This window comes from Rhipicephalus sanguineus, chromosome 9 (assembly GCF_013339695.2).
Source record: "Rhipicephalus sanguineus isolate Rsan-2018 chromosome 9, BIME_Rsan_1.4, whole genome shotgun sequence".
Lineage (NCBI taxonomy): Eukaryota > Metazoa > Arthropoda > Arachnida > Ixodida > Ixodidae > Rhipicephalus > Rhipicephalus sanguineus.
The window spans coordinates 66,391,338-66,411,155 of record NC_051184.2 but is presented as its reverse complement, the minus strand read 5'-3'; the positions used below and the strand labels follow the sequence as shown (position 1 = coordinate 66,411,155).

Below are 19,818 nucleotides of genomic sequence, written 5' to 3'. Positions count from 1 at the left end.
TTTTGGGGCAATAGGGACCTCAAGCGCGATTAGCGGCAGCATGCGTTCTGCTAAGCCGTCGTGAGCACCTTAAGTTAATTGAACTATCTTCAAAATGACTCTTACTTCGTGTAGGTTACCAAAGAGACCTCCATGTTCCCGCCGCTTGTCCTCGGCATTGCTTCGTCGACGCTGCTGGACATCGGATGCTGGAAGTTGGTGTTCCCATTCTCGAAATTTTCTATATATGTGTGAAAGCGAAGGCATTTCGTAATCAGTGACAATAGTTCGCGAGGCACGGGTACAATTTGATGTCAACGAAACACGAGCACCTGTTGAAGTTTGTGACGTCAAATTGTTTTTTTGTTGTTGTTGTTGTTGTTCTGCCTAGCCAAACGTTTCGTTGACGCTGCTAAGCTTAATGCTAGCTTCTCTTAACCTTCGCCACGATTCTATGGTGACCTTCCTGTGCAACTGGCTATTCTGTGTAAGTCCTGGGTTCGATCCCGGCCGCGGCGGACGCATTTCGATGGCGGAGAAATTCTAGAGTCCCGTGTGCTCTTTGATGTCAGCGTACGTTGAAGACCGGACGACAGAAATTTCCGGAGCCCTCATGATCAGCGCGCCTCGTCACCATATCGTGGTTTTGACACGCAAAAACACAGATATTAATATTGTTCGGTGGTGGCTCCTGCCAGGGTTGCGAGGTTTGGCTGCTTTTCTGGGATGGTGGTGGCAGAAAAGCCAGTCTTGGCTTCTTGGCTACTTTTTGGCTTCTTTCTTGCTCACACGTCTTCAACCAAATTATTGATATCTGGTGATATCGCAGCCACTAGTGTTCAATCTTGCGGTGTCAGATCATGGTGGCCCAGGCGTGTTTCCAGCCTCGAGAGCTGAATGTGGCACTTGCATTACAGAAAAAAAAGACCCTTTTGGATCAATGGCTGGCAGACGGAGAAAACTGTTGCATGGCGCCTCATTTTGCAGGCCACCTATCACTGAATGCGTCTTTGAACGGTAATTGCAAGTGAGCAGGACAATGGAACCATGGAAACACGGAATTGAACAACGGATGTAAGCAGAAAAATAGCGTCCAGGTCGCTCTGTACTGTAAATGATGTTGTAAATCAGATAGCCGACAAAACACTGGCGTCATTTTTTTACGTCTTGTGTGATCATGCGAGAAATGGCTGTGAAGCTACATTTTATGCTTCAACCCCAGAAAATGATCTTTAGCACATTCATAGCGTATTCAAGTTTTATTTTCGCCATGGGTATTACCTTTAGAGGAGGAGTTGCACAACACGCGTGAAAAATCTTTTTGCAACAGCGCATCGAATTTCTTTATCCTGCACGAAGTGACTGCGGCGAGATAACGAACAACATGTATTTGTTGTATTTATATTTTTGAAGCAGTGTATTCTACCCTCTTTTGTTTTGTTGCCTGCATTCGTTCCATAATATGTTGTATTTCCACCCTTGCTAAAATCCCGTATGGGGATTGCAGTATCTGTAAATAAAAATACAAAATAAATAAAATTCTTGCCGCCAAGGTTTGCAGCCAAATTGAAGTATCGGATGGTGAAATCGAAGACAGTGCCATCATTTCAGACGGAAGCTAGAGGAACATAGTGAATTTAATGCGTTAAAATTTAATGCGTTAAAAGCGACAAGTCGAAGACACGCTGCGGGATGCGGTAATACAGCCTTCGAAGAGTCAGTGGGCATCACAGGTTGTCTTGGTAAAGAAGGCTTGAACTCTGCGTTTCTTTGTCGATTATCGTCGCCTAAACAATATCACGAATGACGTATATCCGCTCCCACGGATAGACGATACATTAGATCGACTCTGTAACGCAAAGTTCTTTTCTCCGATGAGCCTCAAGACGCGCTGTTGGCAAATTGAAGTCGACGAGAGAGACCGCGAGAAGACGGCCTGTTCGAGTTCAAAGTCATGCGATTTGGTCTTTCCTCGGCGCTTGCGATGTTCCAGCACGTTATGGACACAGTGCTGGCAGGAACAAAGTAGCACACTTGTCTTATCTACTTGACCACGTCATCTTGGTCCCCAGCTTTGAGGAACACCTCCGACGCCATGGAAAAGTACTTCAAGCAATCAAGAGTTGATGACTCACCCTGAAGCCAGAAAAGTGCCTCTTCGCGTACAGGTAGCTCTTGTTCTTGGACCACGTGATGAACAAGTCTGGAGTTCGTCCCGACCCAGCAACAACTGCTGGTCGTATATGTGGGAAGCGATCGCATAAAAAAACTCAAAGGGTCCCTTACGCACTGAGCTAAGACGACTGGAAGGCGAAAGCCATCTTTTATTTCTTTTCAGTCGATGTATTGATACTGCCCCGCCTCCCTCCGAAACCTTTCTGCACCTAACGTGGTTTTCCACTGCCTCCAGGATCGGAGGCACATCACGTCCATTGCACAGCCTACGAGATTGGCCCACCTTTGACCAAGCTGCGTTATTATGTGATGACATCATCATGTGACGTTATTTTGGTGATCTGTGCCGCCATGATGACGTCATATGGTGACGTCATCACGGGATTTTTGTACAACTCGTGTTGACGCTGCCGATGGGGGACGCTGACGCCGGTCGCCGGTCATTATTCGCGTTTCATGAGCTGAGGCTTCCTTCTTAAAAGTGAAGCGCAGGGCTGGAATTCACCTTATCCTCTGTTAACTACAAAAAAAACAGTCTCGTCAGTAGTACGTGGTTCCTCTGGAATGGATGTAAGGCTTAGTATATAATCATCACGAAAAATTAGAGACGATGTCTTCATTGCAAGGAGACCGAGCACACAGCGTTAGTTTATTTCTTGTGATAACCAGGGTAGCTATTTTATCAAGCCGTACTTCAACTCTAGTCTTAAGGAATAAAAATTAGCCCACATGTGGTTTTAGGAGTTTAGCGGTTAGTTCGAAGCATTCAGCCAAGCTCAAAAGTATAGCGAGAAATTGCCGCATTTCCTATTCGGGAAACTTTTTCTCTGCAGTTGCGTCACGAGATGAGTGTTCTTGCTTTACGTGTTTCGCGGGCTTTGGGTATGCTTGTGCATAGCACGTCATTGCTGGCAACGAAACCACCTTGTGCCTGTATGCCTTATCTTGTGTCCGTTCGTGCTGTCCTCGCGGAAAATTTTGCGTCCGCACACGTCACTCGCGTAAGTCTTTCCGCCGGCGCGACTCATATAACGCATTTCGAAAATACAAGGACACTTGAACAACTTGCCGTATACCGGGCACCGATGCCTTCCATCGATGATGTTGCTGTCCTTACGGCTGTCGAGGTCGGCTGCACGAGTAAACTCCACCATGCAGAAGTAGCACACCCAGGGTTTGTCATCGGCCGGGTTTACTTGCGGTTGGTTCGATGCTTCGGCACTTTTTCGAGGCCGGCTGCGAGAGGACGATTGAAAAACATTTAAGTTTTGCAACGAAGCTGTCGGTGGCTAGGGCATGTCCGTCGCCCTCGGGCCAAAACCAAAGAGGATTTTGCAAAAAAAACGCCTGCAGATCCCGCGCAGCTGCCTACGCAGCATGCTTTGTTTTGCTTCCATCTTAGAGTCGCCATCTAGATCATTGTGGTCCACAATGAATGGGGGCGATGTGGTCTCTGTGTACATTATGACCACGTGGGCATATCGAGGGTTTACAACAGACACTGACTACACTGGCGCCTAAAGGGTAGCTTAAGGTCTCATGTCATACCTTAAGGTCTTAATGTCTCGGCAATCACGTTGCAGCACATACGTCAGTTTTATGGAATGAAACAACTCGGTATGGTGCGGTGATCTGCCTATCATAAGAAGCGCTCTTTGGCGTATTCCTACGGTGTCGCGCAACACTTGGCTTCAGCTTGCTGAGTCACAGGAGTGTATATCTGATATTTATTTACAGTGTCATAAAAACGGATAGCCAACACTGGAACCGCAGTTGACGTTGACCCAACGAGTTTTTTTCCGAAGCAGTTTTTCAAGCATTTGCGCGGCTCTGCGGTATAATACTTGAGTGGCACGCAGAATATGCGGGTTTGATTCCAGCACGAACCTTGATTTTTATCCTTGAGTTCAGTGAGATTTTTCGCTCAACCACAATGCCGCCACTGGATTTTTCGCGACACGGGTTCCTGAATGTTATCGTGTTAAATTTTCCGAAATCTATTCTCGCAGTTCCTGTATCGATGCGGTACGAATCGCCTGTGGTGCGTACCCGAATTGCATGGGCCGAGTAATGCGGGTGTGTGCCGTACGCGATCGCGGGAAACTGTTTCATGACTTACGCGACAGGCATTTCGCCTTGTTCGTGCGATGACCCGCTAATTGTGTGTGATACAGTAATGTCATCCAAGGCCGGTATATTTAGGTATATACAAAGCCGAGGAAATGCGCTCGTGAGCGCAAACTCGTAGGCGGCTAGATCAGACAGACAGGCAGACAGACAGGTTTCTCTCGGAAGCATGATTTTTCGGTTGGTGCCTTTCATCAAGCGCTTTCTGTCGGTTGATGTAAACGCTAAGCTAATTATAAAATACCAGATCGTTGTTCCCGACGAAAGTAATCTATAGAAATGAGTATTGATTATTTGATCTCCAATTAAAGTCGCCTAGACTTTCAGGATTCTGAAGGAAACTTTTTAACACAAAATCACACGTCGAGCACTATCTGTCTTAAAAGATTACCCATAATTGCCGGGTAGGGCGTGTGACTAAGACGCTGCTTTTTCTCCTGTGCACGCTAACGTTTTACCTTGCCGCTGGTAAGATGGCGGATTCTTGATTTCAGTTTCGAGCCATAACTTCTAGTCGAAACGTACGTGCCACAGATATTGGGGAAACCCCACTAGTTCCTGCTGGTCCAGTAGAAATGAAGGAGGGAGCACACGGGCGGCAAGCAGTATTTAAGATCGTGCGCGAAACGCCGAGAGCATGCGGCAACCCGAAGAAAACGACACATGTCGGGACAAAAAGAGGCATGCTGCTCAAATGGAAAACTTTATAGGAACATGCGCTAATTTCAAGAAGCACTGGCAGGACAGACGTTTTTAGTTGCAGAGCGACTGACCGGCTACGGTTCAAAAATATGCGTCACCTCTGATGTAAGCTGAATGTATTCGCTCGTATTCCATCATTGCAGAGTGGAATGGCAGCTCACTTTTTTTGTCTGCCCAATAACGCTTCATTTTGCAGGACCATCGTCGTTTAAACCCTACCCTTTCCGCAGCAAAGACCTTTTCCTTCTTATCTGAGATTTCCCGATTAAGGGACAACGTCTGGGTGGAATCTGTACAATGTGACGTCACCTCTAGCCTACTAGAGAAAGCAATTAACAACGCGTTATCTGTGTTTTTTTTAGTTATTTGTTCTTGTGACCTGTACAAACAGCATGAAAATCTTATCACGCGTGTGCGAAAGCGTGGCTTCGTTTCTCCCTCAGCAGATGACTGAAGCCGGATGGAGGAAAAAAATAAACTTAATCGAAATGGGTGACATACAAGGCCTATTTGCCAGTCCGAACAACTAATAATAATAGTTCTTGGTGTTCGGCCTCCGAAAACCACGATATGATTGTGAGAGGCGCTGTAGTGGAGCGCTTCGGAAATTTCGACCACTTTGCTTTCCTTAGCGTGCACCTAACGCTAAGCACACTGGTGCTCTTTGCATTTAGGAACCACCAAAATGCGGCCGTCGTTGTCGGGAATCCAACCCGTGCCCTCGAGCGAAGCAGCACGACACTTTTGTGCTAAGCTACCATGGGGAGTGTTAACACCCCCCAATTTTTTTTCTGTGACAGCATTCGCTTTCTTCTTACAGCTTCCAGGCTAATGTTTTCGCTGATCCACGCAAGGAAGCCGAAAAGTGTAAAAGAATTATCAGTCCGCCGAGACCCGGATAATATGTTTAAGGAATGTATGCCATAGTCTTAATTGCAGGTTATTTTTGAACGTAGCACTTTTAACGTAGAAAAACTCACCGAGAAAGGTCTAACGGAACATCCTGGAAAAAGTCAAGCGAAGCATTCTGGGAAAGTGCGCGTCTCATGCTGGGTGCTATGCCGTGGTTGAAAAATTCAGGAGGCCTGTTTCCGTCGTTTCTTTCTTCGGCCATGTCTGATGTTACGACTGGGCAGTACTGACGTCTCTTACTAACAGCGTCTTGCCGAGCCCCAATGCATGCGCATGTTTTTTGCTAAAAGAGGCTCGGAACGAATTATGCGCACGAAAGATAGCCCAACACTGGTTTATCTAAAATAAAAAGAGATGGCAGAGTGCGACACTGTTCGAACAGTATACATGTGCTCTAAGCGTCATGAGTAGCTTATTTCCTTGCAGATTGATTTTCATGCAGATTGATTGATACCCTGCACACGAAGCATGGCAACCTTGTAGCCATTCTTTCCGAACACCTTTCAACGTCTTGTACGCGGTGGAGCTTTATACTGTGAGACCTGTTACACATAACAGAGCACATGCCCCCCTATCTTTCCTACAATTTACTTGAACTTTAGAAATGTCTTTATCTCAGGCAAGAAAGAAAAAAAAAAGACAAAAAAAACTTTGAAGTCCCTTCGCACATGTGCAAGGACACCGTCACGGAAGCCGAAAATTATGCAGAATTTTTTTTTAGCTGAGAAGCACTGCTGGCACTCGTTTGTTCACAATTTTAGGACGACAGTGTTTTATGCCGGGGTCCACCACGGCTCCACTGACGTATTTCCGTCACGAATATGATGTTGTAAAACATAAAGACTAACAGTTGGCAAAGAAAAAAACCAAAAGAAAAAGCCCCGTCACCGGGAGTCGAACTTACGACCCCTCGCTCCGCAGCGCCGGGTGAGAAACGATTCGGCCACAGACTGCACGTTCTTTGCCATGCTAACGGCGAGCTATTTATATACACCATTTGCCGATGGCGGTACTCGGATATCAGTGGCACATCACCGTGTTTTAGTTATCACTAGAGAGATGGCGCTAAGGGCTCGAAGAGCGCGCTTTAAACGTCCTTGCCCCACGCGGATGAGCGCGCGCCTCTACAGGGCGTGGTCGCTCGTTGCGCGGGTTTATCTCATAATCGCGGTGGTTTGTTCGTCTTGTGCTCTCACCGCAAGCTTACGTCGGGAGCGCGAAGGTCACTTCGCTCACTGCAGCGGCCGCTTTTGCGAAAAGAGCGCGCTGCTCACACAGAAATAAGTTACAACTGTGACAGTTCGCGCTCATCCTGTGTATGTTCGTTCCGTGCGCACTTTCTGCTTGAGTAGCGCAAAGCAAGTTTCGAGCTGCTTGCCGTTCTTCGCGTGACATTACAATTTGTTGCTGTAGCATTTATTCCTTCGCGCTTGGGGCGAAAGAATGCACAATAAACGCTCAACTACGTCTGTGAAGACACGTTTCGCTTTCGTGCTATACCGATTCCTATGACAGAGGGATCAGCCATGTTTTTTTTTTATATCGCGTAGAGTACGGTGTCGTAGGGAGTGATTGCGAAGAGGAGTTTCCGATGCCATGGATTGCTCCGAAGATGACATGGATCACGAATGAGCTCGCAAGTCGCGTGTAAGCATCAGTGGCTGCGATGGCAAGTAAGCATTAACAACGATAACTGCTGGGGATTTACGTTCCAAATCCACGATTTGGTTATGAGGTACGCCGCACTAGAGGGCTTCATATTTTCTTGCACTGAGGGTTCTTCAACGTGCACTTGAATCTAAATACACGGTCCTCTAACATTTTCGTAAACCCTCCCGAAAGCCTCGGGAGTGTTCGAAACCGCGACATTCGGGTCAGAATCCGCGCACCGTAACCACATTATTACCGTGTCGGCTCACAATAAAATGAGGACTTTCGCTTCCACTCCTGATCCCGCTTCCTTGGGTCTTTTTGAATAAAGTTCCTCGCTCGCTCGCTCGCTCAACGTCAACACCGCAATATGCCTAACAATTTTACATGTTTGTGTGTCTGGTCTACCTGAATACTTTTTTTAAAGCAAGTATTGCAATGGTTCACTTGTAAATGTATGTGAAAATGGTTCTCTCGGGCCATAAAACTGTAGTACATTTAAGTTAAAACTGGTTTACTGAAGCTTCTAACGTACCAGTCGGCGACTAAAACCGACGCGTAATGTAATCGCTTTTTTTTTCTAGATAATTGTCTCACGATGCCACACACGCTGCTCTTCGTCAACGCGTTTCGTGCCGGCAATCGCATCTCATGACCCCGTGTTCTCGAACTTTCCTTCAATCAGCGCTTCACCTTGACTTGAGAAAGTCGGTGGGAGCACCGTCTCTAGCAGGGTTGCCACTGACTTTCGAGAAAATGTCGCCAAACGACGAGCAAAAAGTCGCCAAAAGTCGCCATTTTTTTACAAATTTCGCCAAAAAAGTCGCCGTCCTAGATATGTGCGGCATACATAGTAATAAAACTTTCCACTCACGTATAGCCCCGTAGAATACAGTACCATCCAAGACCCTTAAATTATATTGACGTTTCTCAATGCCAGTTGTATCGCCCGCTTCACCATGGGAGCGCATGGTGCTGCTTCTCCGACTAGACGCAAGATGTGCGTGGTGGCGCAAGGGTGACTGAATGAAGCGCTCATGATATCCTTCCATGCCTGTCGGCTCGTTTCAAAGGTAAAAGTGTGGTAAACCTTGGGCGAAAACCGTGAAAGCGCTGTTTGTAGACAGCTTTACGTATACCCTTATATGAATTAAAAGGATTAAAAGGTTCATTGACGGTAACACGACAGAATTCTTGCAGGAACCGATCATTAGTGACACTTACACTTTTTAAGTGTGAACTGATATGATAAAGGACGCCACCGACCCTTTCTTATAGTCACTTATATCTACACGTGTCAATCCGATGCGTTAATAATGAACAGGTAGACAATGTAGAATGTTTATAGCAATTGTTTTCATTGCACACGCTCACCGAGAACAGTGGAAAATGCCTCGATAAATAAGCTAAATTGGGGGTACTGCAACAGTGAATAAGTCGCCGAGCTATTCAGAACAGTTGGAGCTTTGGCGGAACAAATTGTCGGAACACGCGGCCAACCCGTCGTCTAGCCCCTTCAGAAGCGAAACTTTAGAGAAGCTTAAAGCACCTAAAGCTATATACTTATAGTCAAACACTGCCCCCTCGCGGTTTGCGAGGCAGTCCGCTGACTTACATATTGCTAAAATGTCGCTGGGGGACATTCGAGTACCTGCTCCATTTAGATGAATTGAGGAGATACACACGAGTTACAGGACGGACATAGCGAATGGCGCGTAAGGTGCACGTTCTACTCGTGGCTGTAAAACCAAGAAAAATACAGGGAATGTTGCCGCTCATTCTCTGAGAAGACCCTGAGCTTAGGATGCATACCTAAGTGGAGACCTGCCCGGGGACGCCACGGCTGGAAGAATGCTGAGCAATAATGATACCTTATCGCTACGAATACCTGCAAAATATTGGTTTTGCGTGTTTAGTCCGTAAAACTTAACATTCCTGAAGGCATACATGCGGGGTGCAGGACAAGTAACGATCTTAAGTGTGCTGAGGAATCAAATGTGCAGCGAAACAAAAGCCAAATCACATTAATAAACGAAGCCACGAGTGCGTTCGAAGCCCCAAACACGAATTATAGGCAAAGCCATGCACAACCCATCAATCTCGTGGTGGCCCCCTCTGCTAAATATTGCAGGAAATTCCATGGCCTTTGACAGTGCATCGCATCGCAAATTGTCGGCTTCAGAGAAAACTGAGACAAAAGTTGAAGGACGCTTGAGCTTCGCCTCATGAGTAGAACGCGATAGCGTCATCGGGCCTTGATCGCATCGCCTTCTCAACCGGTAGCCTCGCTTCGCTTCTCGGTGCACACATCAACCTTGCGGAAAGGAAAGGACGTCGGTACGAGTAACACTGGCCGTTTAAAGTTGTTCTAGAATGCCTACTGCAAGTACTGCCGGCCGCGTCAGATTGCGGGATCAGCAGCGCGTGGCGGAACGAAAGAAAACTGCATTGCTGCGCCACCTACCGTCATACAGCATGGTGTTGAGACTATTGGCCGTGGCTTCCGCGATTAGCTTCGCCCTTGCCTGAACTGATCCCGGAGGCTACGGCCGGTAACCTGAACACAACGCCGTGTGACGGTAAGTGACGCAGCAATGCAGTTTTCCGTCGCTCCGCCACGCGCTGCTGAGGCTGCAAACTTTTGCGGCCGACAGTACAGTTGCGAAGTGCCTACTACACCATAATTATATCTTTTTCGAATAGGCTAAGTACCCACTACACGTCTGTAATTCAAGACCCGCAACTACGCAGATGCTCGCTTTGTGGATGTTTTTGCTAATGATCATTATTATGTCTGAACGCCTTGTAATTGGTGGCCCTTGAAACCCCTCACTCGTTGCGCAATTCACATGTCTTGACGTCTGGCGCTATTCTATGCTTCTGCTATGCAACATTACATGCGTTAAGGAGACTCCTCGCACCAGAGAGTTTCCTACAATACATACTAGAGGGAACTCTGGCGCTGCGATCGTTCAGCCACAATGATAATGATGGGTAGTGCATCAATTTGCCTAATCTTCGTGCTTGCGGCTTCGAACGCACTTGTGGCTTTGTTCGTTGCTGTGCTTCGATTAAAGAACCCCCGGTGGTCGAAATTTCCGGAGCCCTCCACTACGACGTCCCTCATAATCATACCCTGGTTTTGGGACGTTAAGCCCCAGATATTATCCTGGCCCGCAATTGTCCCCCGCTCGTGTGAGTCAAGACCCGTCCGCCTTCACGGGAACCTTTATGCCCGATCCGCATCACTGCCTGTACTACTACAACTGTGAGTGCCATTCACTCCAATGTACCCCGAATCATTATTATCATCATCATCATGACTACGCGCACAGTAGGACGAAGGCCTCTCCTATGATTCCCCAATCGACCCGGTGCCCGCTGCGACCGTGTTATCCCCGCATCGTATTTATTCTCACCTGCCCACCTAAATTTATACCTCCCCCCGGCGCGCTTGCCTTCTGATGGAATGCAGTCTGTTACTCTCAATGACCTGCCGCGATCTTAGCTTCTCGCTACATTCCGTGCGTATGCCTATTTATTCTTGATTTCAACTAAGAAGTGGTAAACACGCTCTTGTTCCCAGCGACATTCTAGCTCTGCCCTTCTCCCTTAGCTATACACCAATCATTTTACACGCAACATACGACACTGCATATGTCCTATTGCATCTGTTGTTTCATTAGTGCGATTTTTGTGTTACACATATTAACTAATGTGCTGCTCCAATCTTGCGGCGTACTTATTTTGATTAACTCTCAGAAAAACGAAAGCAACACGCCACAGGCGTCGCACGAATAAAGGTGAATATGGGTGAACTCTAGATTTACTTTGTATTCCGTCACAATTGTTCCGCGATGAAGACGTGCGAAATTATCTGTAAGGGCGTGAAGACATGTAGTATATACTTGCGAACCGACTAATATGTAATCGATACACAGCTGCATCCAATAATTATCGTGTTGACAAAGACAGTAACTTCGTAGAAGTGAAAGAATTCATTTCGTGTCAATAGACAATACACATCCGACGTCAATTACTTTGAATATTCAACGCTACATAATGCCAATTAAATCCCTAGCATCGTGGAACTACGCAATGGCACGCCCGCGCACTTTGCGTGAATGTGTCTGCAATTTTTTAATCGAAACTCAAGTCCATCGTTGCTAGGCAGCTAGAGCGAAATACTTTTTCGAAGAATTTAGTCGTAAACCAGGAGACAAAGACAAACGATGACCGAGTAGGTTTGAAGAATTTTAATGAATTCTCAAATTCGATGTGCAGGAACAAACTTTTTATTAGACACACCGTAAAGGAGGGCTTCGCACTAACGCTGTCCACTTGTGCTACGTTTATCGTGGCCGTAAATATACGTACACTCACGCGTTGGAATTTTGTCCTTATTGAAATGCAGACAGTAAGGCTCGGATCGAACCCGCGCCCTCAATCTCAGCAGTACAATGTCATAACTACTGAGCTACAGCTGCTGGTCACAAAAATGTATGTGGATGGCTGCAATGAAAAAGTACAACTCCGTGAGAATTCACCTTATTCTCTCTTAAGGATAAAAAAGCTCTTGTTGTTAAGGATAAAAAACTCTTGTTCCGGTGTAACCAATAATATTGGTTACACTGGAAAGCATATAGCGCTCGCTATAAACTATTTCATATTGCAAGCACATATTGCAAGGAGACTGACCACACAGGATTAGGCAATTTCTTGGCATAACCAGGGTCAGTATATTTTCCAGCCCTATTTCAGCTGTAGTCTTAATGAGTAAAATTAGCCAATGTGTCTTTGTCGGGATGTTAGTAGTTCCTAGCATTCAGCCACGTTCACAAGCAGTGCGAGAAATGTTCAGATTTCCTTGTCGAGATTACTCTTTCGGTGCAGTGCTGCCACGTGCTGAGTGTTTTTTTCTGACGTGCCTCCGCAGGTCTCCGCTATACTTGTACTTGGCCCCGCATTGCTCGCAACAATGCAGCCTAGTGTCCTTGTGCATTATCTTGTGGCTGTTGAGGTGGTGGTAGCGGGAAAATTTACGTTCGCACACATCACACGAGTAAGGCTTGACGCCGGTGTGAATGATGTAATGCCTTTTGAAAAGGGTCCGGAACAACTTGCCGCACACACGGCACCGATGTCTTCGGTCGATTATGTTGTTGTCGTTATGGTTCTTGAGGTCGGTCGCACAGGTAAATTCCTCCATGCAGAAGCGGCACACCAAGGGTTCGTTATTGGCAGAGTTTCCCTGCGGCTGGATCGATGCTGCGGCACTTGTTGCAGGCCGGCTGCGAGAGGACGATTAAAAAGCATTTAAGAAATTGTCAACGAAGCTGTATTTGTGGCACGTCTCTCGGCCGGTGGGATGACAACCAAAGAGGATTGTTAAAAAAAATTCTTGACTGGAAGCTGTCGCAACGCAATACCAGAAAAGGTGAAGCCATGCGTTTGCCCCCTGGTTTGTCTCCGAAACATATTTTCGAGTGGTTGGCCCCCTTTTAAAGTGGTTTCGCCTTGTTAATGTAAACGCTAGGCTAATAAATTACCACACCGTTGTTCCCGACAAAAGTAATCTATCCAGTGGGTAGATTAGTAGTAGAAAGGCTAACCGTTAGTAGAAAGGGTAACCGTTATCATCTCTGCGTACGCCTTCCACCTGTTGTCAGATTAAACGCAGCATGCAACGGACGCAAACCGGCCTCCCCAGTCATATTCCCCTGAATATTGGTGTGCCTTCGCGTTCCCTCCTCTGCTCCCGGCCTTTCCACAAAGCTACTGCCTAAGTATGAAGGCCCCTGCCGCGTCTTACGTCAAACATCCCCTGTCAACTATATTGTCGAGTCCGTTCAATTATCCGCACACCGTCGCCGCCGTGGTGGCGAGACTGTTCACGTCGACCGACTGAAGCCGCGCTTTGACCCACCAGTCGTACCTATTCCTTACGCCACGATGGCTCCATTTCCGCGGGGTAGTGATTTGTAGAATGAATAGGGTGCAGGCAGGAGCGCCATCGAAAGACGAGCACGAGGACGGTTGTTGGTGCTCGTGCTTGCTCAGTTTCGGACCGCTGGTTGCTTCACCTGTGCTAGTTCTTTAATAAACGCATCACGGACTCAAAGCTGAACGCGTACCATCAGTATATTTACACAGCGAAACCAACCTGGTGTTTGTTTATTTGCTTCAATACCGGCTGTGTTCCTGTTGAAACGCTTAGAGAAAGTTCACTGCCCAGCATAATAATGATTGCTGTAGTTTCACGCGCCAAAACCACGATATGATGGTGAGGCCCGCCGTAGGGGGAGAGTCGGGAATGATTTCGACCACTGGTGATTCTTTAACGTGCGCCTAAATCAAAACACACTGATGTTCTTTGCGTTTCGCTCCCATTGAAACGCAACGTGACGCCTTACGTTCTATGCCACCACAGTGGGTGTAAACGCCCAGCAAAAGTTTGTTTATTGTCATGACAGCATTCGTGTTGTTTTTTACAACTTACAGGTTAACCTTTTCGCTGATTGCATTACCAAACATGTAGGCTTCATGTAACTCAGCTGCCGCAGTGTCCACATGTGTTCGCACTTCTTTCGCCAATCCATGCAAGGAGGCCGAAAAGTGTTTATGAATTATGGGTCTGCCGAAAGCAAGATGCGATTTTTAAGCCACGCAGTAGTGAAGGAGTCGGGGTTAATTCTCACCACCTGGGATTCGTCATGTATCAATAAATGAACGCATATGCATCATTCTGCACGTCGACTAAAATAAGATGTTCCTGCGATGGACCCCAATCGAACCCACGTCCTCGAGTTTAACAGCGCTACACCTCAGCTTCCAGGCAACCACGCCGAGCGGTTGACGGAGTTCAATGTAGTAACAAACTGGCTTTCGATATGTCAGCTTTACTGTACGAAAAAACATGTAATAGTCTCAGTTGCAAGACGTTTAGATACGTAGCTTTTTTAACGCGGAAAAACTCACCAAGAAAGGTCTAACGGAACATCCTGGGAAAGGTCTAACGGAACATCCTTGTAAAGGTCTAATGGAACATCCTGGGACAGTGCGATGCTCGTACTCGGTGATGTGTCGTGGTTGAGAAGTTCAGGAGGCGTGTTTCCGTCGTTTCTTTCTTCGGCCATGTCCGATGTTGCGACTAGGCAGTGCTGACGTCCGTTACTAACAGCCTCTTGCCGTGCCCCAGTGCACGCGCATGCTTTTTGCCAGACGAGGAAGGGAACAAAGTGAACGCATGAAATCCTACCCTAATCTTGGTTTATCAAGAATAAAAAAGAGGGGGCAAAGTGCGCCACTGTTTGAACACTACGCATGTGCTGTAAGCGTCATGACTGCGAATTAGACTCCAAGAAGTCGATCACCTTGTCAGATCTTTTAACAAGAAAAGGATCATTGACCGGTAAAAGACCCAGCTTAGTGGGCGCAAGTTTTGAGCAGTAAATTGAACGTTTTTCAGCGGCACGATATCAAGAACACGTGCTGGTATCCGTCGCGGAACGGATTTTAAGAGGAGCGCGTCCCAGAGGGCAATTGCCGGCCGCTGATGCTCCGTCCGGCAGACGCCCCAAAGTAGGCGTTATACCCTACCTGCATGGGATATCTCACAACTTCAAGATTGCCGAGAAGACAAACGTGAAGGTGGTGTTCTCGGCTCCCAATAAGCTCGGGAAGCTATGCAGGCTCACGGACCCAAATGCCGTCCAGCCAGAGAAGTGCTATAAGCGGCACCGGAACAAGTTCGTTGAGTGTGCCGAACGTGCGGTGTATTGCCTCCCTCTTTCGTGTGGCAAGCAGTACATTGGGCAAACCGGGCGATGCCTGAATGACCGGCTACGTGAACACCACAACAATGTCAAAAATGGCATCGGGGGTTTTTTTGGCGATCCACTGTCGAGATTGTGGTTGCCTCCCTTCCTTTGATCTATGTACGGTCGTTCCACGCGGCAGAACGCAGCTAATTCGCGAAGTGACAGAGGCAGAAGCGATTAATTAATTCGGTGATTTGTGCGTTAGCTCACCATCACTGTCCCTCACTGATAAAGAGCTTGTGTTCCTAAGATCTTCAAACGTGTAACTCTTCGTTTTTGCTCATTTTTTTTAAAAAGAATGCGCGGTCTTTTTCGCGTAGCGTCCATTTGCGCGCATTCGTGATGTATACTGTGGCAATATATAAGCAGATTCAGTGGCACAATAAATTCAGTTGAAAGTTTGCGCTGTGTTTTGCACTTGTCTTCTTATGCCCGTGTTTTCGTCGCGCAATTTCTTTGATGTCATGGATCACCAACTAGCCCAAAATGCTGCTCTCAAAAAGTCCCAGTTTCGCCGCAAGGGCGAAGCAATGAATGCGATAGCAAGAAATCGAAATGTCACACGAATAACCAGAAGCAGCTCGATACTTGCAGCGTGCCGCTGAAGCACAAAGTGAACGCCCTAAATGAATGCTCAGGCATGCACAGGGCAAGCGTGAACTATCAACTGTCACAGTTGTGCCCGGTGTTCTTTGTCTTTTTTTTTCCTTCCACATCCCGACTGGGTACAGAAAATGGCCACTTTGTCGGGCGCGTCTCAAGGGCAGTATTCGAAACGAATGAAAATTAGGAGCGCTGCGTCTGCAAGTGTCGACACTGGAGAATCAGGCGCTCTTAGATATTCCTTTTTCTTTTAAACTGTGGCGCGTGGAGCTATCCCCTGCGTCTCCAGCCGCACGGGGGCGTCTGATGCAAGGTGTTCCCGGTGTTCTTTCTTTTTTTTTTTCCTTCCACATGACGAGTGGGGGGTACAGAAAAGGGCCATTTTGTTGTGCGCGATTCAAGGGCAGTTTTCAGATCGAAAGAAAATTAGGAGCGTTACGTGATAGAAAACACGCTCACGCTCCTCCGAGATTTTCTTACCACCAGCGGTACATGGTGTATATAAATAGCTCGCCGTTATTTCGCCGGCGCATACATGGCGTGTGGCTGAGTTGTCTACCGCAGCGCGCAGGGGAGCGAGGGGGTGCTGGTTCGAATCCGCGGGCGGGTATTTCAAAATTTTTTTTCTTCTGCTATATTTTTCTTTGTGCCTTATATATATATATATATATATATATATATATATATATATATATATATATATATATATATCCGGGACATGACGGCGTCGACAGACATCGACGGCAAAAATCAGCCGAGAGTGTCATATAATTGCTATCGCAATAAAAAAACCTTGGTTGCTGTGGTGGCGTGCATTCATGAAGGATTGCAGTGGATTATATACACATAAACAGGCAGAAAAAATCACCTACAGGCTGGCTCCGGTGGAAGTGCCGCAGTTCGTCAAAATCGTGAACGGAAGCGCGACGCTTACACCTGGCTATACGGTACATAACATGGTCATCTTATTTATATATGAGGTAAGATACATGTAGAACTGTACGCAAGTGCATTTGAATCCTGTCCTCACCGCCTGTTAAAAGGGTTCTATTTCATCTATGCTATGTCATAAATGAGAGAAAGCGCGAAAAGCGAGAAGGCAAGAAAATAATGACGCCACGTTTGCTCGGCAATGCACTGATTAATATTTGATCTTCATGTCTGAGGTTAGCCATAAAGGTATTTTTTAAAGAATCGCTGCAAGGGTTTATTTGTAAACGAGTGCGTTGATAGTTCTCTCGGCGTCTGTAAGCGTGGTATACTTAATTTAAAACTTGTTTATTGAAGCTTCTAACATACCAGTCGGCAATGAAAACCGACGCGAAATGTAGTCGCTTTCTTTGGCAAGATTGCGGACTCAGGAAGCCGCACACAGGGCGCTTCGTAAACGCGTTGCGCGGCGTGCCGGCAATCACGACTCTGTACTGCAAGAAGTAAGCGCGGCTTCGAGGTCTTCGGCGATTTGCGTGACGCAGCGTGATTCGGGGGCATCGCCCAGCTTGAAAATTGATGAAACGTGTCGACGAGTTTTCCACCGTCGCGGGCGACAGGCTAGCGCGTAGTATTGATAATGATGACAGCAACATAGAGCGATGAGACCGTCGACGCGCATCGCTGCTCGGATTTGTTGTCCGCGCAAACGCTGCTCATGCGCGATGCCATCGAAACCCGTCAGAACTTGCCGTTACTGTGTTGAGTATGGACGGCTGAACAATGTAACAAAACCTGACGTATGTCCGCTGCCCCGTCTTGATGACGCTTTGACCATCTGCATTGCGCCTGTTTTGTTCACCACGCTGGACCTCATTTCCGGATATTGGCAGCAGGTGGAACAAGAGCCAAAGGCTACAGAATAAAATGGCTTCATAACGCCGGACGTACTATGTCACTTTAACCGTCTACCATTTCGTCTCTCCAGCCACTGAGGTGCCGGTTACTGGGACATCTCAAGTGGACAGTGGCTTTGGTTTACTTGGAAGACATTATTGTTTATGTCCCTAGCTTTCCCGAACACCTCAAACGCTTGCAAATGGTTTTGCGGGCTCTCCAAGATGCGCACCTGCGCATTGAGCCTTCAAAGTGCTTCTTCGGTTTCTCCGAAGTCGCCTACTAGGGTCACGTGGACAGCGCTAAAGGTGGCCGCCCTGGTGCGATAAAACTCAGAGCCATCGCATCTATTCCACCTCCCACTACAGCCAAGAAGCTGAAAAGTTTTTTAGGGGTTTGCTTCGTATTTCCGGCGCTTTGTACCTGACTTCGCACCTAGCGCGGCGCCTCTCAACGATCTGCTAAAGAAAGACACTCGATGGAAGTAGGGTTTTGACCATGACACTGCCATCCGTGACCTCAAGAATGCCCCTCAGACGCCACCGACGCTCGCACGTTACGACGAGGATGCACCAAATGTCCGTGACACCGACGCTAGCAGCCACGGCCTCGGTGCTGTGCTCCTACAACCCAAATCTTCTACAACGACTTTTTGGCACAGCACGTCCTCACTTTTCTTAATGAATGCGTCGTTTTTCTATATGGCACACCACGCTTGCTGGCACGGCTTGACTTCGCGAGCGTTTAAGAATTTGTCAAATGACCAAGTAACTTGTCATGCACCAGCCACCACCCAACATTCTCAAACAAATGGTCTGGCGGAGCGTACAAACCACACCTTAAAAAACATTTTGTCATCGTAAGCGACTGGGACGATACATCGCCGCCGCGGCATTAGCAAAAAAAAACGCGTCCCAGCAAGAGATCACAAGGGAATTGACATTCAACATCATCTATAGAAGGACGCTGAAGCTTCCAAGGGAACGTTTCTTTGGTTATGACTCCACCCTGCGTCAACGTACTGCTAGCGCCAGCACCTGCGACCTCCTTTGAAAGACTCGCTTCAGAGCTCGGCTGGCCATAGCGCACCACCAGACGAAACACTCCTCATCCTCCCAACAAAGCAGCACTCCTTCGTTCCAAGCGCTTCGGCGTGTCCAGCCTATGCCACAGCCTTGCCAAAAGTTTCTGCCCTGCTTTGCCCAACCCTCGCCGTCGAGATTAAAGAGGCCGAAATATATGAAGGCATTCTAAAGGAGCGCGCAACTTCGGCACTTGGTCGAGACGGAATCTCAAAGAAGACAATCCGTAACCTACACGCAAAGTCAGTAACGGACCTCATTGAATACTTCAACGAATCCTGGCACGCCAGCAACGTACCAGAAGAATGGAAACACGCGAAACCAGTATTCATACAAAAAGGCAAATGTATCCAACATTCGCTTAATCACGCTCACGTCATACATCGGCAAACAGAGCAAGTGGTCCTAGCGCACCTAAAAACACTGGATCGCCTAGGAGAAAAAACTTTTCCTGCCATGCCTGATCGGTTTCTGCGCCCATTTATCACCTCCGGGCGCCCTAGTACATATCCAACACGATGAATTGAAAGACCCCGCACATGCGGCACGCGAGCACTACTTGGCCTAGACGTGCCCAAGGTATTCAACAGCATGACACATGAAGCTATAGCGCAACAGTTGGCCGTGACAAGCCCCGGGAGACGCAACTATACCGGCCCCTACCTACACGGCCGCACTGTGGAACGTTCCCCGATAGGAACACCGAGACGAACCCTCACTAATAAATGCGTGCCAGAGGGAGCCGTCCCTGTGCACTTCCTCTTCAACTTTGCAATGAACCAACTCCCCTCCTCACAAGACCGGTTCACCAACATCTCACACACCTTATACGTGGACGAGGTGACGACATGGACCACAACCAGCTCCTATGGACATGTGGAGGGGGCGCTGCCACAGGCGTCGACGTCGTGGCGGAATGCGCCGCACGAGCGGAGCTCGAA

The 19,818-nt window shown here is 47.5% G+C and overlaps 1 protein-coding gene across 1 annotated transcript; it reads right to left on the bottom strand.

The window, feature by feature from the left end:
• Positions 1–818: 818 nt before the first annotated feature.
• Positions 819–6,207, bottom strand: LOC119405611 (uncharacterized). Its single transcript, XM_049419461.1, has 4 exons — positions 5,964–6,207; positions 3,224–3,390; positions 2,115–2,212; positions 819–872 (listed from the first exon to the last, which is right to left on the bottom strand). The coding sequence occupies exons 1-4, from the start codon at positions 6,095–6,097 to the stop codon at positions 819–821; spliced, it is 453 nt and encodes a 150-aa protein (XP_049275418.1). The 5' UTR covers positions 6,098–6,207.
• Positions 6,208–19,818: the final 13,611 nt, after the last annotated feature.